Here is a 27,264-nt window from a genome sequence, read left to right as displayed (position 1 = left end):
AGAGAAAAAGACTATTATCCAAACATACTGAGCCTAGAGCTTTTCTTCCTCAGGGCTCCTTATGAGATATACTGATAGTGGTATGTATAAGGACCATGAATATAAAAGAGGGAGCTTGCAAGCAGTACCCTGAGAAAAATTAGGGATATTAATTGAAATAGCACTTGAGTCACAAGTTGCCAGCCAGCCTGGGCTGGAGAGTGGGACAATCAAAAACAAAAAACAAACCCACATGGGTCTGAATTTAAAGAATGTAAGGGGAATGGCTAAGAGAAAATGAGTGCACTATGTATGTACATACCAATTCTAGGTTGCCTCCCTGTCTCATTAAATCAGTCTCATCTCTAACCCTGAAACCTTCCCACACCCATCACCCTACACTAGAAATTCATTAAAGCCTAAAGACACCTGAATCATAGCATTTCTTATGAGGGAAAGGTGACAAAGCGATTTTTAAATGGTTCTTTATTCATAAACTTGATGCAAGTTTACAAAATTTACTGTACATTGCCAAATAAATCTGCAATGAAAAATAAAATCCAAAAAACAAAGCATGCCAAATGTGCAACTGTCAATCTGCTAGCCATTAGGATATTAAAGAATTCAATAATGTATTCATGATTTTGCCTTAGGCTTAAGGAACTTTCTGATGCTTTGAAGAATTCTGCCTTGTCACTTGTTATCTGAGCACTGGCAATCACTTATTTAAAGGGAATACCAGGAATCTTAACCTGTCCTCTTAACCAACAGAACAGAATCAGGAGACATGAAAAACAAACACAAAATGCACAAGTCAAGTTTCCTGAATGTGGTTTACAAAGTTTAAAAAAAAAAAGCTCAAATCAAATGTATACACCTTTTGACCTGGGTGGTGGTGGCACATGTCTTTAATCCCAGCACTCCTCTGTGAGTTTGAGGCTAGACTGGTCTACAAAGCACATTCCAGGACAGCCAGAGCTGTTACACAGAGAAACCCTGTCTTGAAAACCAAAACCAAAACAAAAAAAGAGAAAACAAACTTTGTACTGGTTTGTGCAGGAAAATGTGCTTCTGGGTTTCTTTTTAAAAGTGCTTAATAGCTTGAGTTTATATTTAAATCAAAGTTAGGATTAAGAAACTATTATCATCCAAAGAGGGCTGATTTAGGTAAGGCAATAAAATGGAAAGAACATTGATTTGTGTCACATTTTATAAAAGAATTAACATATGCTGAATTCCTACTGGTCTTTTGATGTAAAAGCCACTGTATGACTACAGCAAAAAATTTCAGGATCTCCAATTTAGGTATCTTTTATACTTTTTCTCAAGGAGTCTGTCTTTGTGCCAATCACTTCACAAGTGTATTAGTTTATCAATAATTGCAACACCCCGTTAATAAGTGGAAAGGTAAAATGACCTCATACTTTAGACCTTCAGGCTCTATACTGTGGCTCTTCCCAAGAAATGTTGAACCAGCAGGAGGCAGGTTCAGCCCAGCAGGACTCTGCCACCCCAGTGGAAATTACTGCAGATAAATGGCTGGCTCACTTTGCTTTACCTAATATGATACAATACAACAAAGATCATACTTCCAGAAACAGTTCAAACCTTCACACAACCATGAAAAAGTTAACAATTTAATGAAGAGGTTTCCTGTCATAATTTTGGCAATAAAAAGATTTCAGACCTGAAAATGCTATGGTTTAGAAGACCTAAAATTCCTAAACCAGTATTGACCATCAGTTAAAACTTTTATTGGCTCTAAATGAACAGGATTTTGCAAATCTTCATACCCCATAGGCTCAATATAGGAAGGTTACTGTAAATTCACAGCTGCAGCAAACTGATGCTGACTTCCCTGCTTGCTTAAAAGATTTCACTTTTCAAGAAAGAGGTGGTAGGGAGTGGCTACTGTGTATACTTATCAGGAAAAATACAGTAAGGGCCCCGCTGTTCAGTCCAAGATACCTAAAGTGAGCAAAATGAAAAGGCTGTATCTGGATGTCAGTTGACAGATTATCCACTAAATGATCTATTAGCTAATGTCTTCGGTACTGCTGTTATACGGGCACTCAAAAGCTTATGTCTGCACGTTGGAACAATTTTCTTTAAAGCAACATTGGTCCAGACATATGTCAGCATAGTTAGCCATCTTCCTTTGGAGGTGTGTACCAGCCTGAAATAAAATGGAAAAAAAAATAATTAACTACTTCAATCCCTGAAGCAACTAGGAAAAGGCACTACTGAGATCGGTCCAGTATTTAACACTACTGTAGAAACTTAAACTTGCTTTTTAGTTATTAACCCAGCATTCTGATATGTTCACAGTCATTGCTTATGAAAAGCACAGTTGCTTTCAACATGTCTATATGAAATGGTATTCCTAGCTGATAGTGACAGTATGGAATAACAGTAGTCTAATGCTAACCTTCCACTTCAATAACGTATTTAAAAGAAACTTGGCAATTAGAATTAAAGAAATACTGGTAGGTAAAGTGCTGTCATCATATTAAAATTCTAGCTATGAAAGACAGTCCATCACAGTTAGTAATCTCATAATGTATGTCCAAATTCAAGTTACACATGATAAACACACAATTTTATTTGTCAATTTAAAACAAATAAAAAGATGTAAAACTTTGGAAAATAGAATTGCTCTTTCAGATTCTGAATCCACTGCTCTTTCATCAACACAAGGTACACACACACACACACACACACACACACACTTTCTATAAACATCTTTGAATGCCAATTGTAGGGTTTGCCTTAAGAGAGATTAAGGAGGGCTGCAGATGGCTCAGTGGTTAAGAGCATTGGCTGCTCTTCCAGAGGAACCGGGTTCTATTCACAGCAACCACATGGCAGCTCACAACTATCTGTAACTCCTGTTCCAGGGGATCCAATAACCTCACACAGACACACAATTGGGCAAAACACCAATGTACCTAAAATACAAGTAACCTATTTTAAAAAAAGAAAGAAAAAGAAAAAAAGGACACAAACATACAAAATGACCGTTGCTCATACTCCATACAAGTCTAAACTCTCATAGAAACCCAATTAGATGCTCAGTCATGCCTGGTACAAAGCAGGCTTTGAAACATACTCATCTGATATACTAGAAATGATTATCAGGAAAGCCTGGACTTAACCTCATATTGTAAAACCTTATTTTGAAGCTTCAAGATTTGGTTTTGAATACTATTTCTAAAAGGAATCACTGAAAAAGTGGAAAGTTGGCACTGTCATTAAGGTGGTGGCACACGCCTTTAATCCCAGCACTCAGGAGACAGAGGCAGGCGGACCTCTGTGAGTTGGAGACCAGCATGGTCTACAAGAGCTAGTTCCAGGACAGCCTCTAAAGCCACAGAGAAACCCTGTCTCAAAAAACAAAACAAACAAACAAAAAAACCAAATTGAGTGTAAGACACAAATCTAAACTTACAAACTAGCATATATGTATGTGCACCACTACACTTGAATGTGCATAGGCCAGAGGTAAACATCCCGTGTCTTCCTCAATTGTTCTTCCCCTTTGAGACAGGTCTCAACCTAGAACTCAGTAATTCAGATTGGCTGGCTAGAGAGCCCCAGAATCTTCCCTTCTTTGTTTCCCCAGAGGTGGGATCAGAGGCATCCACTGCCATACCTGGATTTCCACATGGGTTCTGGGAACAAATACAGGGCTTCATGCTTGCATGATTAACTCCTCAGCCTAACTAACACAGTTCTAGAAAGTTAAGACCATTTGCTACAGATACCCACCTTAAGGAAAACTACTTCCTTCTACTCTGCACAAAAGAGCATTAGCTTCCCTCACACTGCTACAATGGATTCTTTGTTCAGGACACTTGGTTACAGAGTGCTCTGTATAGGCACTATTCTTTTGTGTTTATTAAGAGACACTTTGCCAACTTAGGAGGTGAGGAAACTGGGGTAAAAAAAAAAATCACAGAAGCTGGTAAATGGCTCAGTGGGTGAAGGCATTTGCCACCAAGCCAGACAACCTAAGTTTGATTCTCAGAACTCACACAAAGTGTGTGGTGGCAAACATATACACACAAAACAAATATTTCTTTTCTAAATAAATCACAGGACTTGTTCAGAGCCACAGAGCTAGGAAGTCAAATAAATGGCGCTTGCAAATAGATCATCCAAGTCAGGCAATTCAGGCCTGTAATCCCAGCTACTGAGGAGACTGAAGCAGAAGGATTCAAAATTTCAAGGCCTGCCTGGGCTGCAGAAGTGATCTATCTCAGTGCCAGCCTGGGCAACTTAGTAAAATCCTATCTTAAAAAGTGTAATGAGAGACAGAGACACAGAGGGGGTTAGGGGGAGAGGGAGGGAGCAAGGGAGAGAAAGGGAGGGAGGGAGGGAAAGGAAGGGAAGAAGGGGGGAGGGGGAGAGAGGGAGGGACGAAGCAGAGCAAGGGCACAGCAGTGACTCAAACAGTAAAACTGTATCTCAGTAGTAGAATGTTTTTGCCTAGTGGGGTTCTGGGTTGGACCCTGAGGGAGTAAGGAAGGGAAATATACCAAAGAACAAATCTGAAGATGTTTCAGAAACAGATGGTCATGATCCTGTTATGATTGCTCAACTACAGTGAGAGTTCTTATACAAAGCTGCCTATACAATTCCTTTACTTACAGAATACATTTCAAGTGAGCAAAGGATTTATCCATTAAACTAAATTCTTGGCTCTGACGTAGGTCAAGTCTTCAGGGCACAGGAAGAAGCAGTATTAAGATTTGTTATAAGATTATGAATACAGCAAAAGTTAAGGGATTTTTTCCACTGTAATTAACAGTATGATTAAAAAAATATAAGACAAAAACACAGGATTGGTCAAGGCAAACATCAGCATGCTGTGTACAACTTCATGGATGGCAATAAGTACTTCTTGAATTAAACATACCATTTTTTTCATGTATCTGTACAATGGAATTATAGGACTGTTGGGCCCGTGCTAGATTATACTGATTCTGAAAAAGAAATACATGTTATTAAATCAAAACTGCAGCCAGATGAAAACCATCAGAGTAAATTTATGGATGCATCATTACTGTGCTTAAAAGGACATTTTCATTTCCCAGGGAATTTGTGTTACTAACTTTCCATATTTGCTACAATTTTATAAGAATAACAAAACCAAAATTACACTCCACTTAAACTCCACAAACTTCAGAGTTGTGTATTTTTAAAGTCTTCCTACCACTAGTCAAGCAGGAAGGTTTATAGTCTTAGTGTATCTCCACCCTGATCAAGTCAAAGGAAACGCATGTAGCAGTACACCTCAATGCTTCCTCCTTACATCCAAAGGGGCAGCCCATGAGGTGCTGCTTTCAGATCAGAAGACCCTGAGCTCAGGAACTATGTATCTAATATTTGTAGTTAGAAATATAAGGAATGCCCATAATTGCCACTCAGTTACCTCCTTAGGTTAAAATAAAGAATTTTCTCTAAGGATCCAAGGTCAGACTGAATTTTGTTCCATGAGCATGAACGGCTTACACCTTAACTTCAATTAGTATCAAACACGATCTCAATGACAGCTCGCCCCACCTACAGCAGCACATCATACAACTTGGTGCAGAACAACAATGTAGAGACAGTCTCCCTTCCCATCCCTGCTTCCCCTACTCATATTAGCTACATTTATTAGTTTCTTGTACACTTCTCTTGAAAGAGTTTGCAAAGACATTCAAGCACAGCTCTTGTCCAAAGACCAACCATGTAATCGCCAAGTACTGGGAAAAGCCATCTTGCACAGAGCTGCCGCAATAAGAGCAGACTTTGCGACGCTGAGGCCTTGCTCAAGTGCTTCACTATGAGCTTCCAAGGCCATCTGTGTGCTCCTCCAAGGAGCTTCCCAGGAGTCCTTCACCACTGTTTAAAGCCACATCCTTCCTATGGTTTCAGCTGAGCAGGTTTCCATGCATTTGTGAGCCACTGATTTTCATTTCTGTACCAATTGCAAACAGACCCTATTTTCTACAGAGTAATCTTCTAAAGTCCTGCCACAAGGCAACTAACACATCCACACGAAAACACATGGCAGAATCATCTCAAAGGGAAATTTTAAAATACTCCCATGGGCTGGAGAGATGATTCTGCGGTTAAGAACACTTGCTACTCTTCCTGAGCACCAAAGTCTGATTCCCAGCACCACACGGGGGCTTCCAACTCCAGTTCCAGGGATCTGATGCCCTCTTCTGGCCTCTAAGGATACCAAGCATGCATATGATGCATAGACATAAAAGAAATTCAGGCAAAAACATCCATACACATTTCTTTTCCACAAGAGAAACAGACTAAACATAACAAAATATACACAACATACTCTCAGATGACCATGAAATACTGTGCCCACTCTTCCAAGCCAACGATCAGCCAGCCTCCACCATTTCAGACAACTGACACAGTTGATGATTAACTTTCAGTTTAAGGAAGCAGATTTATGCTTACACCTTCAGTAACCTCTCCCTTTTCTTTCCGTTCGGCTGACTCCTTTGTAACAATGAGTTGGATTTTTGATCTCTTGTTATTCTGTTTTTATTTTTGTAAATTAGCATACAAGAAAGTAGACATCTGCATTTGTGAACAAGGTGTGTTTTGATAGATTCTGCTCTCCCTCACTTTCCCTACCCTAGTAGCTGCATTACCTCCAGCCTCTCCTCTTCCATGTCCCCGATGGTTGGTCCTTCTTCCTCTTCTTTCACTACTGATCTGAGCCCTCTTTTAGTTTCTGACTGCACTGTTGCTGCTCATCCAGACATGGCAGAATTTTATTTTCAAATTCCCATTTTACCAAAGTGCTGTATAAATCTGAAATTCCATAGAATACTGTGTATGGCATACTAACTTACCAGTCTTATTTAGTTAAACTGGATCAGAGAGTTGCCTCCTTTTTTCTTTTCAATTATGGGTTAGCTTCACTCAACAACTTTAGAAGGATATTTTACCTCCTAAATTTTAGTATTGCCATTGTAATTAAAATTTATTTTTCATTTTATATTTGATTTTTTACTATAATTTAGAAAGATAAATTTCCAAGTTCATATGTACTTTAACCTCTTCATTATCATGGTTTGGAAGATAGCAAGCCACAGGTTACTGTATGGTCTGCCTTGCTTTATAAAATAATTTGCTGTAATGTCTTCCGTTTCCATGTATGTCTGGGAACCGGGCGCTGGTGGCGCATGCCTTTAATCCCAGCACTCGGGAGGCAGAGGCAGGCAGATCTCTGTGAGTTCGAGGCCAGCCTGATCTACAGAGCGAGTTCCAGGACAGCCTCCAAAACAATACTAGACACCCTGTCTTGAAAAAACAAACAAACAAACAAAAACCAACCAACCATGTATGTCTGGGAAGGATACAGGCATCCACCTGATGCCGGGCACAAAGCTGTTGGTTCAGTCCACAGACCATCTGTGCGCTGGCACTCAGAATCACATGCAGACCTCTTCCTTTGTTGGCAGACTGATCTATTTTTCCCTATGTTTTTATCAGGTCCCCCCCTTCAATTTTAAGCTATTCTGTATGTTCTGTTAAATTCTTCTTCAGATTTCTCTCAACACCACTCCTGGTCTATTAAATGACTGATTTCACCATTTCCTTTTTAAATATTTTCTTTTCTTTGGTTTTTTTAAAGATAGAGTCTCATGTAACTCAGGCTGACCTTAAACTCACTTCACTATGTAGCCAAAAATTACCTAGAACCTCTAATTTTCCTATCTCTATCTTCTAAGTGCTGGGGGTGATAGGTATGTGACCATGTGCCCAGCTTCCGTTTTCCAGATCTGACATGTCATACAACTATTATATTCAAATAACCAAATTCTCTATTTTGTTTTGTTTTTATATTTTAAGGTATTGGGGGTTGAACACATGCTAAGAAAGCACTAAGCTGTAACTGCGGCCCTTACCCCTAGTATCTTGTGATCTGATGCCTAGGTGACCTAGTTGTGATCTTTAGCTGAACTCCCCATTTGTTTGATTTTAATCTTTGGGACGTCTACAAGCTTCAGTTAGAAACACTTCTCTGCTTCTGTGAGAGCTGTGACTGCAGCTAACATGGAACCATAAAAGTCCATGAGATCAAGGTTCTTCCATTTGGCATTACAACTTGGCTCACTTATAAATATAAAATTAGGCTGCTTAGTCACTCCCTAGCACCAGAAAAGATGAAAGCAAAACACATATCTCCTGGGCATGTGAGCATAACTCAGGGTTCTGCAGGACAATCACAGCAACCGAAGGACACCTGTTCTGGGTGTAGAAACAGGATCAGCACTGCCCTGAAGGCTGTGTGCTCCAGGACTTCACTATCATTCACTAATGTTCCCTCTGTAACATAGCTTGCTTTATTTATGTTTTAGGAGATAGGGTCTTCTTATATAGCTCAGTTGAGCCTAGAATTCACCGTGTAGCCTTAGCTTCCCAAGTGCTGGGAACTACCTTTCTATGAACAGGCCAGTACCCTGGAAGGTATTTATCTATTTATTTATTACTTGTATACCCTCAAGTTAATGCTACAGCTTTTATTTCCTAGTAACTGGACAGGAAACAACCTGGCTGCCAACCTTCTAAGGCCATAGCCTGTTCTCAAGCCTGCTGGCTAAGAACTGTCAGGAAGTGCGGGAACTGACAAATGACTGCACGTCACCTCTCCATAGGCTCCTGTCTGTACTGCCAAGTTCTCAGCCCATTCATCCAACCTGACCTTGATCGTGTCTGCTGAGAAGAACTGTTTTCCAGCATATGTGTAAATTTATGTCAGTTAATTCTGCTTTGTGAAAGCATACACATTCAATTACTTTGAACTAATAGCTGACAATATCATTTAAAATACCATATTTTGGCTTTTTGACTAAGACCAAGTGTAAATATTCAAAATATTCTAAAGTAATAAATATATGGCACAAAATTCAAATCTCATCTCTAACCTGACCCCACCAGAATTTCAAAACCCTTATCAGAATCAATAGCTATTAACATTTGAATACTCTTCCAAAGACAGTCTACACTGATACAAACATATTTATATAGCTTTCCTTTCCTGCTCAGTGCTGTTCCCACTGCATATACATGCACACATACATCAACAGAATGTTTTAGCACTATTTAAAATATTTATTATTGTATGTGTGGCAATCAGATGACAACTCTGTAGAGTTGATTCTCTACTTCCACTTTTACATGGCTTCTGGGAATCTAAGGTTATCAGGCTTGCCCACTAAGTACTTTTGGTTGAATAGGAGACAGACAGACAGAGGGTGTGTGCTCAAGAGAGATGGGGGGACGGGGAGGGAGGGAGGGACGGAGGGAAGGACGGAGGGAGGGAGGTACAGGTACATGGAGATCAGATTAGGAGACAGTTCCTTCCACCGTAATTTAGTCCATTCATCAGGCTTGCATGATAAGTACTTTTACCCCATAAACCACTTGCTGGCCCTTTAATACCATTTAGCAAGATTTTTATTATTTTTAATTATGTGTGTATATTTCTATATATTGAGTATGTTCACATGAATGCAAATGTCCAGAGGTCAGAGGCATCAGATCCCCCTACAGAGAGTGGGAGTTAGAGGCAGTTGTGAGTTGGCCAACACAGACTCTCTCTGTAAAAGCAGCAATTACTCTCAAAAGCTGAGTCATCTATCCAGTCCTGTATCTTTTATGTTGCATTTATTTGTGTGTGTGTGAAGGGATCAGGGGAGTCACACATGCCATAGCCTGTGTGTGAAGATCAGAGGGCATTCTTTAGAAGTTGTTTCTCCCCTTCTACCATGGATGCCCCTGGGATCAAACTCAGGAATTCCGGCTTGGTGCCAAATGTTTTTACCTACTGAGCCATCTCACATCCATCTTTCTTTTTTGATTGTTTGGGATTTTAGTTTTTTTGAGACAGGGTCTCACTACATAGCACAGGCTAGCCTGGAACTTGTGGTCGTCCTGACTCAACATCCCAACTTCTATAATCATAGGCACGCACCACCATGTCAGGCTTTTATGGTAATTTTTAAGTTAATGTTTAGACTATTCCTTATAGAGTTTAGAATTCAGGAAGATGAAACTTCTATTATATTATGCAAAGTTTTCACTTTCTTAACTGACAATGTTTTTTAATTAAAAGCAAGTGAGGTTTTACCCTAAAAGTTCACTGAATTCACCTTCTAATTCACCAACTATAGTGATATTTTGCTTATGATATAACAAATAAAGCTTGCCTGAAGATCAGAGTGCAAAGCCAGCCACAGTCATAGAGTCTAGGTAGTGGTGGCACACACCTTTAATCCCAGCACTCTGGAGACAGAGGCAGTCGATTCTCTGTTAGTTCAAGGCCACACTGACCTACACGAAACTGATCTAGTTTAAAGAGAAACAGAACTCACACAAAGGTGATCCCAGCACTAGAGAGGAATATAAGGCGGGAGGAGTTAGGAGCTCATTGGGGTCTGAGGCAGTCTGAGGAGGTGTGTAGTCCGGAGATGCAATCTGAGGGCAGGATTGCCCTTTCAGTCTGAGCACTGGTAGGGGTAAGAATTCTCTAGTGACTAGCTGCTTTGCTTCTCTGATTCTTAGGCTTTAAACCCAAAGTCTGTCTCTGGGTTTTTATTATTCGTGCTACAACTAATCACATAAAAACACTGTGTCAACCATGAACAAAAGCCAACACACAGGATGATGGTCCCAAGAGATTCTATCAGCTATGTCATCCCAGCAATCCTAGCGGTTATGTGCTATGTTTTACATAATAAAATTGCAAAAAGATCTTATTTATTTATTTATTTATTCATTTTTGTTTTTTTTCGAGACAAGGTTTCTCTGTATTGTTTTGGAGGCTGTCCTGGAACTCGCTCGGTAGACCAGGCTGGCCTCGAACTCACAGAGATCCGCCTGCCTCTGCCTCCCGAGTGCTGGGATTAAAGGCGTGTGCCACCACCGCCCGGCAAGTCACAAAAAGATCTCTTACTGTAAGCCATGTATGAATGTTTCAATAAACACAAGTACTCAGCAGCCTGACTCAGAGCCTGATGGATAATGCTTTTTTTTCTTACTTGCCAAGAAAACTGCACATCATAGAAAACACGTAGCTTTAGAGCAATTGAAATGAAACCAAAGATTTATAGCATAGAATAAAGAATACTGGTGTTCTAGAATTTCAAAACAGGAGAACTTAAATCACCCTAGCCCACTGTATTTGATACACATCTCTCAGGACAAAAGCCTGAATAGTGTGTGCACTAGCAAAATTTCAATTATTCAAAAGAAAAAGAAATCACTGTCCTGTGCCCTTATTTCTTTTCTCTTTTAAAATGAAAAACATGGTAATTTTTTTAAATTTTAACATCAAATTCTACATATGTACAGATATTAGAAGAAAGCGCTGAAGACTGGGACATGCTAATGCCTAGTGTATTTCTCTAGACATTCAAAATTACAAACTAACATCTTACATTTTTGTGATGTTATCTGTTTTAGGAACTTTGCATGAGGAACCATATGTTTCTTCCTTTAAAAGTTTTCAGGTTATACTACATATCTATTTTATTGGCACACTAAAGTAAAAATATAGATTCACATATATTGGTAACAAATGCTAGTTCAATATAAATTCTTGAACACTGGTGAGTTGCCTAACTTCTGGATTTTAAACCAACAGCATTTTGTTCCAGTATAAACAAACTGGTATTAAAACAGTTAAAGCAACACTATCATTCCAAATAATGATTTTTTTAAATGACCTTTAAAATTTTTTTTGCTTTCAGCTGGGCGGTAGTGGTGCACGCCTTTAATCCCAGCACTCAGGAGGCAGAGGCAGGCGGATCTCTGAGTTCAAAGCCGAGCTGGACCGACCGCCTCCAAAACAATACAGAGAAACCCTGTCTTGTAAAACCAAAAAAATCTGCTTTCTCTGTGGATTAACTTTCCAAAAAATAAAATCTCATAATTTGAAGTGTAGTATGAGTATGTATCTCTTACGTTTTAAACTACTTGAATGAACAGTAGTACAAATTCATAGAGAACTTTAGGGGAAACATTCACTGTTTAAAAATCATCAGATCAAGGTTATTTCCATCCCACAAATATTTTTTTTCAAAACAATCATCGTATAAATATCTATGAATGGCTACAACTCCACCTGAACAATCCTTCTAGTACAGTAAGTGAATTCAGCACACAACTCAGCAAGTGCAGACTACACCTTCCTGGCTGAAACCCTTGTTTTGCCACCATGACCCCATGTGCCTCAGTTTCCTTATCTATAAAATGAAGACAATAGAACACTTCATGTAGCTTATCAAAAGGGTTGAAAAGCTAATGGTTTAAATTAAAGAGTCCAGCATGTGTATTCTGACTGAAAACTAGTGATACTAACATGGCCTCAGTTTGGAGAAACCTCAAAGTACAAGTAGGTTTTTTCCTATCATTAACAATAATGAGCTCAAACTAAACATGTCTTTGAATATCAAAGACTAAGTGGGATTAAGTGACTGCAATGAGCAACTTCTCTTACACATCTGTGTTCCTACCTTCACTTTTCAAAAACAAGAAAATCAAATGAAAATTAAAAGAACTGAGACAGGGCTGGAGAGATGGCTCATCAGTTACGAGCATTTGTTCTTGGAGAGGACCGGAGTTCAATTCCAATGACCCACATGGTGACTCACAACTGTCTCTAACTGTACTTCATTTTCATGCCTTCTTTTGGCCTTTGAGGGCACCAGGCACACATATGGTCCACAGACACATACACCCAGGCGAAACACTCATAGACATAAAAATAACTATACTTTAAAGCTAGAATAGAGACAGAAATATGCCTGACATGTGACCTATACTAGCATGAGGACACCTTTGCATGTCTATGGAGTTCTGGAGAAAGTACCTTATTTGCTCCAAACTGCACTCGCGCCTTGCCTTTCACCAAGGTGGCATTGATCTGCATAATGACCGATTCTATAGAGTAGGCGCTGCTCCAGCCCTACAGGAAGAAAGAACACAGCGATCTTCATAATTCCTTCTCTGGAAAACCTAACAAAACATCACAGAGGAACCCAATGACAGCAAATCAATGCTAATAAATTTGTAGTGAAGAGGAAAATATTGGAGCATTTCTAGGATCTTCCAAACAATGCTGGGTTCTAAATATCTAAACCTGAGTAAATTATAATATTAAATAAACACTCTCAGTGGTTGTTTCAACGTGGACTGAGCTCAAAATACAATGATTTACCTTGGATTTTTGTTTATAAAAGTAGATGCTACAAAAATTTAAAAACATAAGCTACTACATTTAAGAATTTTGACCCAATACAGAGAAACCCTGTCTCGTAAAAGGAGGAGGAGGGGGAGGGGGAGGGGAAGGGGGAAGGGGGAGGAGGAGGAGGAGGAGGAGGAGGAGGAGGAGGAGGAGGAGGAGGAGGAGGAGGAGGAGGAGGAGGAGGAGGAGGAGGAGGAGGAGGAGGAGGAGGAGAAGAAGAAGAAGAAGAAGAAGAAGAAGAAGAAGAAGAAGAAGAAGAAGAAGAAGAAGAAGAAGAAGAAGAAGAAGAAGAAGAAGAAGAAGAATTATTATTTTGATCTTGGAATTCGGCTAACATGGAAATAGTCCACTAGACTGAGAATTGTGCACAAGAGTTACCTGTTTTGTAAGAAGTTCCATACATAATGCTCCTCCGCCCAACACATACCTTTAAAAAAAGAAAACAAACATACAGAATCCTCTAAATATCAATATTCCTAACTTCTCAAGCATTACTAAGAAAGGTAACATACAATAATGAAAGTGTTGTTAGGGACATAAAACTGGGGTCAATTTCAAATGTTTACAGTCATTACTTTAATACAATCAACTTGTCAAACAAATTGAACAGAATACATGGGTTTTCACATTTTACTCCCCTTTCTAATCTTGTTACTTCTGTATTGATTTAGGTTTCTGTCACTTGACCCTAAGACAGTAGTAGCATGGGATCTCAACTAGTCATATCATCATCCTACACTCTTTGTACTGTCACAGAGGATCCATCTCTAGAATGCTTTTTCCTTTCCTTTGTGTATATGTGGTGTGTGTCTGATATGTATACATGTTAGTATGAAGGCCAGAGGTAAACCTCAACTGTTCTTATTACTTGAGACAAGGGTCTTCTCAATGAACCTGGAGCTCACCAGTTTAGCAAGACTGGCTAGCCAGCCAGCTTCAAGGATTTCTCCTTGCCCCCACTTCCTCAGAGCTAGGGTTAGAGGCACAAGCCACCATACCTAGATTTTATGTGGGTTCTGGGAATCTGAGCTCAAGTCTTAGATTTTACCAACTGAGCTATCACTTCCATTCCTAGAACTCTTTTTATAAATTATTATTTCCCTTTTCCTATACCAGTTAATGACAGATGAATCCAATATTCACAGTTAGATATGCTTACCAGAGGAAGGAGGGAAAAATGACTTGTTACACAATTTATAATGTTATAGCAACACTAATTGTGAAAAGTTTAGTGTTGCTATACTTGCTAGGAAAAGGCTGGTATTTTGAGCAAGACATACAAAAGTTTAAAATTTACCGTATTTCCATCTGATGTTTATTTTGTATATATAAATATTTGACTAGATTACCTAATTTTCCCCTTCCAAAAATGATCATATACTTTATGGAAGCATGTAGAGAACGTCTAAAGGTAACAACATGAATCTTCACAACTCTAAACATCCTTGTTCTATGGTCTTAGCTTGTGATCTCAACTCATTCTAATAGTATCTGTGAATAGCACTGTAATAGCACGCCAAAAGCAGCAGCAGGATCCCTAAGGGATTACTTCAGCATTGCTAAGCATCTCTCAGAACTTTGAGAAGTATTGCTCTGTCAGAATCTCAAACAGTGAAGCAGAGGATGCCATCTTCTGATATGCCAAAGGGAGGGGAAAAAAGAGTGAAAAGACTATCATTGAGTCTGCTATCGAAAAAGCCTATTAATATACCACAGAACATTCTGGGAGATATGGCAAAGGACTGGGCTGCAGGCATCAGCTAATCCAACTTTTAAAGATGTTGCAGACATCTAAATGGCTCATAAACAGATTTGTTTAAGGGCATGGTTTTTGTTTGTTTGTTTAGCTGTACTTTACAGACCCGATAGTCATTCTGCAATCCCAACATCAGTTCATATATATTCTGACTATACTGAGAAGTCTTAGGAGAATATGATCTCAAAAACATAGCATTTACACCTGTATTTGCTTTGCACATCTACTTCTATATTACAAGAGACTAGTCTAAGAAGTTCTGAGGTCTACCTTTAGGAGCACAAGTACTTTTAAGAAAAATGTAACCCACTACTGAATCAAACACAGAAATGATATCAGCCTGGGACAATATTTTTAGATTTTATTATTACAGTAGAAATTGTCTCACAAAGGAATCATAATGATTCCTATATGGGGGACTATGAAACATTTCATAATTAACTTGATCTTTTCCATGCCTCTCAGAACCTCCAAGCCACAAAAAGAAGCAATCACCAGTCAACTGTACTAAGTGACAAGCATTTATGCTGGAATCAGCTCCAGTTACCTCAGGTTTCCCAATCATCCCTATAACTGCACTCTGCATCTCAGGCCTGTGGGGACCACAATAACTAACTTTCCTGAAATCCTCAATGGTTTCTATTTGAAAAATGTTTTTTTTTAAAAGACGGGATCCTTATAAATATTGACTACATTACCTAATATCCTTATCTGATGGATGGATGGATGGATAAATCTCTCTGGCAGGCCCAGACCCCCTGTACAGTCAAGGCTACCTTGGAACTCACAATCTTACATCAATTTCTGAAAGTCTGGGATTATAAGCAGGCACACTCAGCTAAACCCATTTCTAAAGGGTCAAAATCTATAAATAAACTCCATTAACTAATTTGTACCAGTGTAAATAATGTGGTACAAGTCAGTGCCATTAGTTTCATCTGGCAACATCTTAGCCCCTCAACCTCCATGACCCAGACTTCTCTGGCAGCAGTCCAGCAATCCGTCCCTCCCAGGGTCCAGCTGGTATTACAAAGAACCCTGACACACACTGTCACAAAAAAACAAACACGAGTAACTTACCCTCCTGAGAGAACAGGTAACACCACTCGAACAAATGGAGGATCAAATGGAAAATTATCCTAAAAAAGTGTTAAGTTTAATCAATTTTAAGAACATCATTTTTAATTTTGCATTATTTAGAAGGTTTTCAAATAATAAATAAACATATATCCTTCTATTGCCTGGAAAGGTAAGTCATAAAAGTGAAATTAGTAGCAAAAGAAAGATGAAAAACCAGTAATAAAAATGTCAAATATAGAATTCAGGTCAGGACAGAATAACAGTGCTGCATTAACTCGCATTGTACACTTACGTAGCATGGCTGTGGGCAGGCCCAGGAGAAGCCTTTTCTTCCCACTACAGAAGAAGTTAGCTATAGCAGACTCACAGCCAGGGAGGCAGGAGGTAGAGCTGCAACACGCCAAATAGAGGCCTGGGGCCTCCTGCATGTCAGGCTGGGCCTGAGAGGACCACCAGCCAACTGCCATCACAGGGAGTCAAGTCTGGCTCTCAGCCCTCTCTACCACTGATCCTCTAGGTGTTCTCACTCACTGTCTGTGGCCCTGGAAGGGACAAATGCTAAGCCCCCACACAGGAAGAACAATCTCTCTCTTCAATCTTTCAGATATAATGTCCATTTTAACTAAGACTCAGGCATAAGGACAACATAATGAGAACACAGAAGCAGAAAAACAAAACCAGAGTCAGCAGGCACATGTTAGAATAACTCAACATCTGAAGGAAGAGAAGAAGAAATCAAACCTCGGCAGAACTACTCATAGTAAGGCAGAACCCACCCGATTCTGGAATCTGGAACTACAGCAACAAGAAGAACCTAATAGGTGACTGAGACTTCAGCAACAAACCGCAGAAAAAAAAGATTCAGTAAATAGAAATTTACTTACATCACAATCCAAAATGAAGTTAGGAAAGGCCAAAAAAGGTAGAAAAGGTGGGAAATGCAGAAAATAACAAGTTTACCACACATTTGAGTCTTAGAAAGAGGAGGGGCAAGAAAACTGGATGAGAATTGTTCAAAGACCCCTTGAGGTTTGGCCACTGTAAGCACCTTCAGGAAAGACTAGAAACTTCAGTGAGGAGAAATTTATCTTCAAGGTGCTGAAGGGAGCCGGCAACTTGTCAACCTAAAAAAACCTATATTCCTCAAAAATGCAGTTAAAGCCAGTCAAAGGAGCACATGCCTGTAACTCCAGCAATCAGGGAGAGTAACAAGTTTGGAACAATTTGTGCTTCACAGCAAGACCTTGTCTCAGAGAAAAAGAAATAAAAACAAACCTCTTTTCCCATCAGCAAAGCTGTACTAAAAAGAAATACTCAACAATATTTCAAGGCAGAAATAAGATCGTGCTAACTACAACCTGGGAGAATAAACAACATGAAAATTCCAATTTTATCTGGTTCCAGAATCGAAGTATAGAATGTAAATGCATGTATTGAGTACATGAACTCGAGTGTTCTAAGGCTATGAGATTACAAGGGCAAAAAGTGAATATTGGACTTTGACAATTCAAGGATATATATGGGATATATATATATGGGATAAGTAAGAGAACATATAACCACCAAGCTAAAAAGATGGAAATGGGAGTTGTAAGAAAATCTAAATGGGCAGGGGGCACAGCACAAGAAACACAAGTAGAAAATCACCTATCATAGGGTAGATTTAAATCCAATGTTAGTAGTAACATTCAAAATAATGGCTAAGCTGCTTCAGAAAGTCAATGGTGATGCTAAGGAGATGCTGTACAAGCACAGAAACATGAGTTCTAGCCAGACATGTCAGCACGTGCCTGTGACTCCAGCACTGGTGAGACAGACAGGAGATCTCAGAGCTCCCTGACCAGCCAGCCTAGACAAATTGGAGAACTCCAAGGCTAGTCAGAGAATCTGCCCCCTTCTCCAACCCTAAAAAGGTGGAGAGCCGTGTCATATCATGTGGACAGTGGCCAAAGTAGCCGAGAGTGTTAGATATTAGTTCCCTGACAACCAGGTCAGGAAAGATGCCAGTAATGTCCCACAGCAGCTGAATTGTGAAATGGCTTCCTATTCCTGTTGAAGAGAGACCAAGGGAGTCTAAGAGAAATTATGTCCAATTTTTATGTTCAAACAACATGGTTTAAAGGGAAGTAAGGCTATTTTAAAAGCTCATTTTGAGGCAAGAGAGGAACAAATATCTTCAGCCAAGTATTTCCAAGAAGACAGAAAGTAAAAAAAACAAAAAACAAAAAACAAAAAACAAAAAACAAACACCCAAAAAAAAAAAAAACAACTACCATACTTTCAGTAACTTGTGCCTGCTCACAAGAGTCCCAGAAATTATGAAAAATTCAATCCTCCTAGCAGAGGAGGCTTGTTTCCAGAGGCTAAATTGGATCATCTTAGATGTCTGCTGCAAGGTAGAGACACCTGCCTGCCATACATACTGACAACTTAATGACTGTTTAATCTACTTTCAAATCTATAATTTTTTAACACAGATGCATAGCTCAGAAGAGGAGAACGTTTATTATTAGTCTCAATCTCTAAACACATGATCCCAAATAGGTAACTACAAAATCTCTTTTGATTGCTTGAGAACTACATTAAGTTTCATAAAGTAAGTCTACTTCAGAGTTTAGACACTTCTCCATAAACTGTGCTCTGGGATTCAACTAATAAAGATAGTTACAAAATCTATATATAAAGAAAATATTCTTCACTGTCTTTATTTTCTCCCTTCAAAACATCTTAAATTCCTGTTTCACCCACAGTACTAACAATATCATACACTTCTTGCTAGGATTAAAGTTGAAGCCTCCAACTAGTCTCCCAGAAATCAACTAGTGCTATTGAAAGCATGATGAGTGGAGTTTTCTTTGTTTGTTTTGTTTTTTTTGAGACAGGGTTTCTCTGTGGCTTTGGAGGCTGTCCTGGAACTAGCTCTGGTAGACCAGGCTGGTCTGGAACTCAGAGATCTGCCTGCCTCTGCCTCCCGAGTGCTGGGATTAAGACAAAATCAGAAGCTGAACAGACCAACTATGCTTTTAAATAAAACCCTCCACGGCTGGTTTACATCACAAAGGGCAGATCCCAAGACTAGGCTTTTCAGCATGTTCTCCAAAGTCCAATAACCAGCTCCTTTATCCCCAGAAGAGCTGCCAAATCCAAAGCCTTAAAAAGCATGAGACAATTCAAAGTCACTTGGGTAAACTAATGTGGACAAACACTGTAATTGCAAGACCACTGCTACTCCAATCCTCCTCTTCAACTCAGAATAGGGGAAAGAGAAGCCCTGTATCATGTCAACATAAATCCTCAAAACAGCTCAGTCTAGATGAGATTTCCAGTCATAAGAATGTACCATATTATACATTAAATCACCAACTTTTTATCTAGAGTCCATTACTATTCTTTTTTAACTTTTATTCTTAACATCAAAATTACTACGTGTAATACAAATTCAGAAAGAAACATAAACATACAGGGATACCTTTAGAAATTATTATAAAGTGGAGGCCCACAAGACCAATACTCTAGTCAGTAAACAGTCTGCAAGCAGGAAGCACACAGATGTCCCTTTCCACTCAGCAACTCCTTGCCCTAATAAGCATAGTGACTGATTACTCCTTTGCTCTTTTTCTGCTGCCCAGGCATGAGCACCAACTTCAGTATTTCTGAGCTTTCTTCTCTCAGTGTTGCTTACCTAAGAAGTCTTCCTAGAATTTTTTTTCCCTAATTTTTTGTACCAGGGTCTCCTGCCCCATAGAATTTCAGCACAGTAGAAAAATGTATGTTTAGTGGCTAAAGACCATTATGATGCCTAAGAATGTCATTTAAAGGATCAGTTTTTACCTACTGACAATGCATATTCTATGGAATACCAGTTTTACAAAATTTTGAACTCTATATTAATGAAACTAAACAAAATGGCTAGGAGTCAAGTCTAGTTTCTTCGGCTTAACACTGTGTAGAAGACTAATTTATCTTCTCGGATACGATTAACACATTCTCTACTTTACTGTAACTGGTTTAGAGTTAGGACAAACAATGCTGTTCTGAACATTCTTGTTTACATTTCCTTGTGTGTCTAAGCACTTATATCTTGTGGAGTGTATGCCTCATGAATTCCTGTAACAAGCCAGGCCCAGTATCAACATTTAATCCCAGCTCTCGGGAGGCAGAGGCATACAGACCTCCCTGAGTTTGGGGCTACCTTGGTCTAGATAGCAAGTTCTAGGCCAGTTGAGGCTACACAGTGAGACCCTGGATAGATGACTGACAGACAGACAGACAGACTGACCAACTGACTGACTGATCCTGAACTATAGGGTATAAATATCTTCTACTTTTCCATATCATACCAAATTGTTCTCCAATACAGCTGAGCCAATTACACACTCCCATTAGAAGAACATGGAAGACCATTACAACGTTCTTACCTTAAAAGAGAAGTTAAGTAAAATATATTCTATGCCTTCTTTTTCTTTTAAGATCTGAAGATCACTGTGCAAAGGACTATCAGAGTCAACCCTAAGAATAACAAAACAAAAGCCAGTTCAAACAAGGCTAGAAAAACCTTTCTTATTAAACTCAAACTGAACCAGTCCAAGAGGGACAACATGTTGAGCCCACAGGTAAGTTCCAGTTTCAGAAAAAAATGGAACATGATGGGCTCTAGCTCCTTGGGAACAAAGGGAATTTGAAATAACAGTCATTTCACAGAACAAGGGTGGGATACACATAATTTTCAATCAACTCAAAATCTTTTTGATGATATGCTTTCCTAAAAATTTTAACTGAGAAGTTTAGGGAAAGAAATTTACCATCAATAAAACCATGAAAAGTAAATCACTTAAAATTTTTCTTTAAATCTTCTATATGTATTGCCTAAATTTCCTTACTTCAAACGTAAACAATATACCACAATCTCATGGTATCTGAATACATTGTTTGTAAATTGTCACTGGCTCAAAACACTTTATGCCCCTCTATCACTCACCTTTTAAACAGCTCACTTTAATAATCTAACAACTACTTCCAGAGTAGGAATGACCAAGTAAATGCCAGAATATAAAAGCATAAAACCGATTGAGAAAAAAAAAAAACAAACATTTCATTGTAAAAAGTAGGTCAGCATTAAAGGCACTTACTTGTGTAGTTTGACATGCCAGTCATATAAGCTGTCATTTATTAGTTCCACTGAATAAATCCCTGTGGAGATATAGGGCACACTGGTTACTCTTCATTTGATTATGTATTACTCTGGTATAAGTAAATGTATATGCTAAATATACTAAAATAGTAACAGCAAATTTTTACTATGAAAATAATTAAAGCTATCAACTAAAAGATACTTTAATTTAAAAAATATTCTTACTCACTTTCACTAAAAAGCATACATTATGCAAATATTTCTATGTATACAGTACTTCTAAGAAAATAGAATACTTCTATATAAACTGCTTTAATCTTCACCTTTATGTCTTTTTTCTCTATCAATCTTTTTACAGCATCATGTAACTTTGTTTTTTGTTATTTTGTGTGTGTGTGTGTGTGTGTGTGTGTGTGTGTGTGTGTGTGTGTGTGTGTGTGTGTGTGTGTGTCCGTGTATACCACCTATGTGCATGCATGTGGAGGTCATAGGGGGTCAGATACCTTAGACCTGGGTTAGAGACAGCTGTGAACCTCTAACATGAGTGTTGGGAACTCAGCATGGGTCCTCTGCATAAGTATCAAGTGCTCTTAACCACTTCCTAGCCCTTACTGCTAATCTTTAAAACAACTCTACATTATTTTGGATGAATCCAAAATAACTGAGGCAATTATTCCTAGCTTAGTTATTTCTTATTAATACTACAGCAATACCTTTTTTTCCTGGGACTCTACAATACTCAAATCTTACTGGATAAGAAAAAACTTTTTTTTTAAATTCATGCTGCTGAGGATTGAATTCCAAGACCCCATCACTGGGCAAGTATTCTACCAATGAGCTACATCTCCAGTCCTGAAAAAGAACATTTGCTCCATTGATTTATGAAATGGAGAAATCCATCATTTTTTTTTTTTGAGACAGGGTTTCTCTGTATTGTTTTGGAGGCTGCTCTGTAGACCAGGCTGGCCTCGAACTCACAGAGATCCGCCTGCCTCTGCCTCCCCAGTGCTGGAATTAAAGGCGTGCACCACCAACGCCCGGCTCCATTTTTTTTTTTAAAGAATACCACTTTCATTGCTTATTTTAAAAAGTAGTATTACTCATACTTTTGCATGACGATAAAAATCATGAATTATATCTCCATCAGGAAAGCAAAAGAAAAATTATGATGTATTTTTAAAATTAAAAAACCCACCTCATTTATCTCCTACATCCTTTAGAACTTGGTTAAACTTGAATTTCACATCTCTAAAATAAAGTCAATAAAAATTTCCAACTCTGTCTACCTATGTTACATCTACCCCGTGTATGCTGGCACACATGTCTAACCACATCATGTCTGAACAGAAACATAGTGAATTCAAAGCAAGTTTAGGGTAAATGGTTCCCCATCACTCCCCAGAAAGAAAGCAAAATAAAATAGGAACAACACTACCTGAAGAAGCAAATAGGCAGCAGAAGCAGAGCCTCACCTGCCTTGTAGCTCTGTGATCTGTAGACATCCCTGAGCTCCTTCATGAGTCTATCTGATGCTTGCACTGACCCGGACACTGCACCCTGAAACATCCAGTAATTAAAAACTTAAAAGTATCAGAGTTTCGTGTAAAACTTTACAATGATGTCGTGAAAATGATCACCACTCAGCATTAAGAAGTCAAGATGTGCTAGGCAGTGGTGGCACACGCCTTTAATCCCAGCAACTGGGAGACAGAGGCAGGCGGATCTGAGTTCAAGGCCAGCTTGGTCTACAGACTGAGCTCCAGGACAGCCAGGGCTAAACAGAGAGAAACACAGTCTCAGGAAAAGCAAAGAAAAAAGTCAAGAAACTCAACTGAATAAAGGATTATGAAGTCAAGAAAAACAGGAAACTGAAGACATGTGTAGCTTGTTCATATCACAGTATGTCCAGAACACCACAGACTCTGTGACCACAACTTCTCAAAATGCCCTCACCAGGACACAGCATTACTAAAACAGTTCCAATTAATAAGACAAGAAGCTATACTCAAGTCCTAACTACATGGCAAGAAAACAGCACACTGTCTTCTTCACAGCACTGGGACATTTCTGAAGATGAATGCAACTCTTTTTTTCATTGAGCAAAATTAAAGATTTTAGAATGAGACAGCTCAGCAGGTAAGGCACTGTTACCAAGTCTGATGAAGCTCAGTTTGCTGCCCAGAACCCACATGGTACAAGGAGAAAATTGATACCCACAAGTTGTCCTCTGATCTTCATGTGTGTTGTGGGCGCCTTCCCCCATACATACACAGAAAATAAATTTTCTTAAAAATCACAAATTTTAAAGGTTATACTACTCTGAGTTAAAAAGTTTACAAAGGTCTGTGATCTTGAATGAGTGGGCGCTGGATCATCCTTGATTGTCGTCCCATTTATTCACTGAGGTAGGGTCTTTTTTGTTGTTGTTTTTTGTCTGTGTAGCCCTGACTGTCCTAGAACTAGCTCTGTAGATCAAACTGGCCTCAAACTCACAGAGATCTGCCTCTACCTCAGCAACGCTGGGATTAAAGGCATGCACCACCACTGCCTGACCTGTGGTAGGCTCTTTTAATTGAACTACAGTGTAGTGTAGTGTAGTGTAGTACAGTCTAGGCTGGCCACTTACACACCCAGCACTTACATGGATGCAAACACCAATCCTAACACTTTCTGCTCAGGAGGTGACAGCTTTAACCACTGAGCCATTTCCCAGATCTTGGGCTGGTAAAAGCCCTAGTTTTTACATCTATAAAATATGAAGAGTGACTATTTCCTACAATGGCTATGAAGATTAAATGGGAATATTAAATGACAAAGGACTTGGTTCTTATATCTATCATGTCAGAATATCCACTAATTTGTAGCTGTTCTAACTATAAAGCATACAAACTGGAGTCCATTATAAGACATACCAAGTAAAGTATTAGTTCAGATGCTATAAGCTTACTTTAATAGTAACTATGTGGGCTTAAAGTCCTCTGAAATAAAAGGCCTGCCAATTAAATTAGCACATTAAATATGATTGAAGGAAGGCTTAGAATTTATTGGTTATAATTCCTGATACTAACTTTCATAACAAGTCATTCGCTATGTTTGCCAGTAGGCATCATATAACCAGAGTACCATTGTCTGGGCAACTCCCCTCTCCCTCTCCCTCTCCCTCTCCCTCTCCCTCTCCGTCTCCCTCTCCGTCTCCCTCTCCGTCTCCCTCTCCGTCTCCCTCTCCGTCTCCCTCTCCGTCTCCCTCTCCGTCTCCCTCTCCGTCTCCCTCTCCGTCTCCCTCTCCGTCTCCCTCTCCGTCTCCCTCTCCGTCTCCCTCTCCGTCTCCCTCTCCGTCTCCCTCTCCGTCTCCCTCTCCGTCTCCCTCTCCGTCTCCCTCTCCGTCTCCCTCTCCGTCTCCCTCTCCCTCTCCCTCTCTCTCTCTCTCTCATTTTTCACAAGTCATCCACTGCCTACATTTTAAAGCTAAATAATTTGAAGTCACACAAGCATGTCTGTCACCAAAAGTGAATCTCATATTGATATGTTGCTTCTCATAAAAGACATGATATATCACCTGGCATGGTGGTGCACACCTTTAATTCCAGCACTCAGGAGGTAGAAACAGGCAGATTTCTGAATTGAAGGTCAGCCTGGTCTATACAGAGTTCCAGGCTAGCCAGAGCTACATAGGGAGACTCTATAGATGGTGAGGGGTACGGTTAAGTAAATCCAAAGAGAAGTTACTTCTCAATTGGTTATACACAAAAGACAGAAGTTAGATTTATTAGGAGAGGGTGTCAGTAACACTCAGTAGGAGGCTGATTCTAAACATACAGAAACCATGGTAGGGAGTAAGTAAAGCAACAACAACAATAAGATGCAAAGAGGGTTCTTCTAGGTTCCTTTCTGTTGCTATCATAAGAATACCCAAACAAAAACCAACTTAGGGGAAGTGTGGTGATACTTTGTTTATGATCTAATAAATAAAGCTTGCCTGAAGATCAGAGTGCAAAGCTAGCCACACTAGTTAGCCATAGAGGCCAGGCAATGGTGGCACACACCTTTGAGTGAGCACTTGGGAGACAGAGGCAGACTAATCTCTGTTAGTTCAAGGCCACCCTGTACTACACAATTTTGATCCAATCTAAAAGAGAAACAGAGCTGACACAAAGGTGATCCCAGCACGTGGAGTGCCACACCTTTAATCCCAGCACAAAGGATGTGGAGACAGGAAGGGATATGGCTAGATGGAGAGAGGAATATAAGGTGGGAGGAGACAGGCAGTCTAGGCAGCCAGTCTGAGCATTCCCAGAGACAGGATTGCCCTTTCAGTCTGAGGTAGAGATAAGACCTAGTGGCTGGCTGTTTTGCTTCTCTGATCTTTCAGCTTTCCCCCCTTAATATCTGACTCCAGGTTATACCTATTAGAATTCTTGAAACAGGAAAGAAATGAGGTTTATTTTAGCCTACAAGGCCATGTCACAGTCCATTACTTTGGATAAGTCAAGGAAGGAACTTCAAATAGGTAGTACACCACCCCCATAGTCAAGAGCAGAGAAAACTGAATGTTTACGCTCTCGTCCACTTGCTTGTGGTTCAGCTTTTGTCTTCTCTACAGAGTTCAAGACTTCCTAGGAAATGGTGTCTCCCACAATGGGCTAAGTCTTTCCACAGTAGTTAACTTAGTAAGACAGTTCCTTGACAAGCATGTCCATAGGCCAATCCAATGTAAATGATTCCTCACTGAGACTCTCTTCCCATGTTTAATTCTGTTATGTCAAGTTGACAATTAAAACTAACCATCAGAGATTATTATTATACAGAGATAGCAGCATGTGTGTCTAAGATGAACAGGGTAGAAAGCAGCTGTCAACAATCAGAAGAGGCAACCTAAGTCAACAAAACAAATGACTGAATCCATCACACCAAGATAGGATGGAAACAGAGAGCAGCTGAGAATGGTATTATTAATGTATTACCCGATTATTATCTGTAATTATTTAACCAGTGTGTACAAGTTCTAGATACTCAGATACACACTTACATTTAAATGGTCTTGCCTTTGAGTCTTCCTAATTTTCTCCAATATTGCCAAATTTTCTTTTTCAATTCCTTCGTCCTCTGACTTTTTCCCATTAATAGGTTCTTCTTCCTTCATCTCATAGTGATCCAAATCTTCAATATCCTACAAAGAAAAAAAAAGGGGGGGGCTCATTCAGGTTTCTCTTCTCTGCCAGCTAAGAAATTAGAAGAAAAAAAATTTTTTTGAATGGTATAAAAAGAGTACAAGAAAAGAAGGATGAGTCCATTCTATGAGAAGGGGAAGCCCCACATTCCCTTCAGAAGGTTCTCTCCTGTAATGCCTTCTGATCGGTGGAAAAACTGGATAGAGTACAGTGATTGCACAGTTTCATAAAGTCCTGGCTACTGCCAAATATGCCATCTAATAATCTCCCATTTTGAGGAACTTTTCAATTTAGTGACAGGTGTTAAGAACTTCGGCTATTTATACTTCATTCTAGAAACCTTACTTCTAGAGTTTTATTCTCAGAATAAATGTTAACACTAACTTAGGTTTAACTATCTCTATTTCATTCTAATAATTACAAAGACAAAATACACATACGAAAAAAAGCAAAACAGTTAATTCAATGGATCATTCATTATGGGTCATTAAAATACTAAAAACAACCTAATTCTCTTTGTTTTTGAGACATAGTCTATGTAGCCCAGGCTGGCTCAAACTCCCTATGTAGGCTGAAGATGACTCAGATCTTCTGATAACTCCTACCTTTACACCTCCTGATGCTAAGATTACAGGCACGTGCCACCATGCTGTTTTATGTGGTGCTTGGGGGCCATATAACACCACACAACAAATCTCACTCAAGAGACTTATTGGGAAGGAAGATTCCAGGAGGGTGGCCACCTCTAGCGTGAGAAGCCACAGCCAACTGAACAGGGTACAGAGCTTATATAGGATTTCTTGGGAGTAGGGGGAACTCTCCAGGGTGGCTTGGAATTAGTAGGTTTTTGTGGCCTGGTTCTGGGACTAGCACAGGGATT

At 39.4% G+C, this 27,264-nt stretch overlaps 1 protein-coding gene across 6 annotated transcripts in view; it reads right to left on the bottom strand.

Annotated features, from left to right (window-relative positions):
• Positions 1–448: 448 nt before the first annotated feature.
• Positions 449–27,264, bottom strand: part of Ube2q2 (ubiquitin conjugating enzyme E2 Q2) — a 61,795-nt gene continuing 34,979 nt past the window's right edge. For 5 of the 6 annotated variants that reach the window (XM_040729801.1, XM_040729796.1, XM_040729798.1 and 2 more), the window contains 9 exons: positions 26,243–26,383; positions 22,689–22,773; positions 21,215–21,275; positions 20,504–20,594; positions 16,086–16,144; positions 13,628–13,676; positions 12,875–12,970; positions 4,898–4,964; positions 449–2,155 (listed from right to left, as the gene is read on the bottom strand). In XM_040729801.1, the coding sequence (XP_040585735.1) occupies positions 2,124–2,155; positions 4,898–4,964; positions 12,875–12,970; positions 13,628–13,676; positions 16,086–16,144; positions 20,504–20,594; positions 21,215–21,275; positions 22,689–22,773; positions 26,243–26,383 (681 nt within the window). In that variant the 3' untranslated portion in view covers positions 449–2,123. The remainder of the gene's footprint in view (positions 2,156–4,897; positions 4,965–12,874; positions 12,971–13,627; positions 13,677–16,085; positions 16,145–20,503; positions 20,595–21,214; positions 21,276–22,688; positions 22,774–26,242; positions 26,384–27,264) is intronic. The other variant, XM_040729797.1, reaches the window with a different exon arrangement.

The sequence above is a fragment of the Mesocricetus auratus genome, unplaced genomic scaffold (assembly GCF_017639785.1).
Source record: "Mesocricetus auratus isolate SY011 unplaced genomic scaffold, BCM_Maur_2.0 Super-Scaffold_100022, whole genome shotgun sequence".
NCBI lineage: Eukaryota > Metazoa > Chordata > Mammalia > Rodentia > Cricetidae > Mesocricetus > Mesocricetus auratus.
This window is presented reverse-complemented; position numbering and strand designations above follow the sequence as displayed.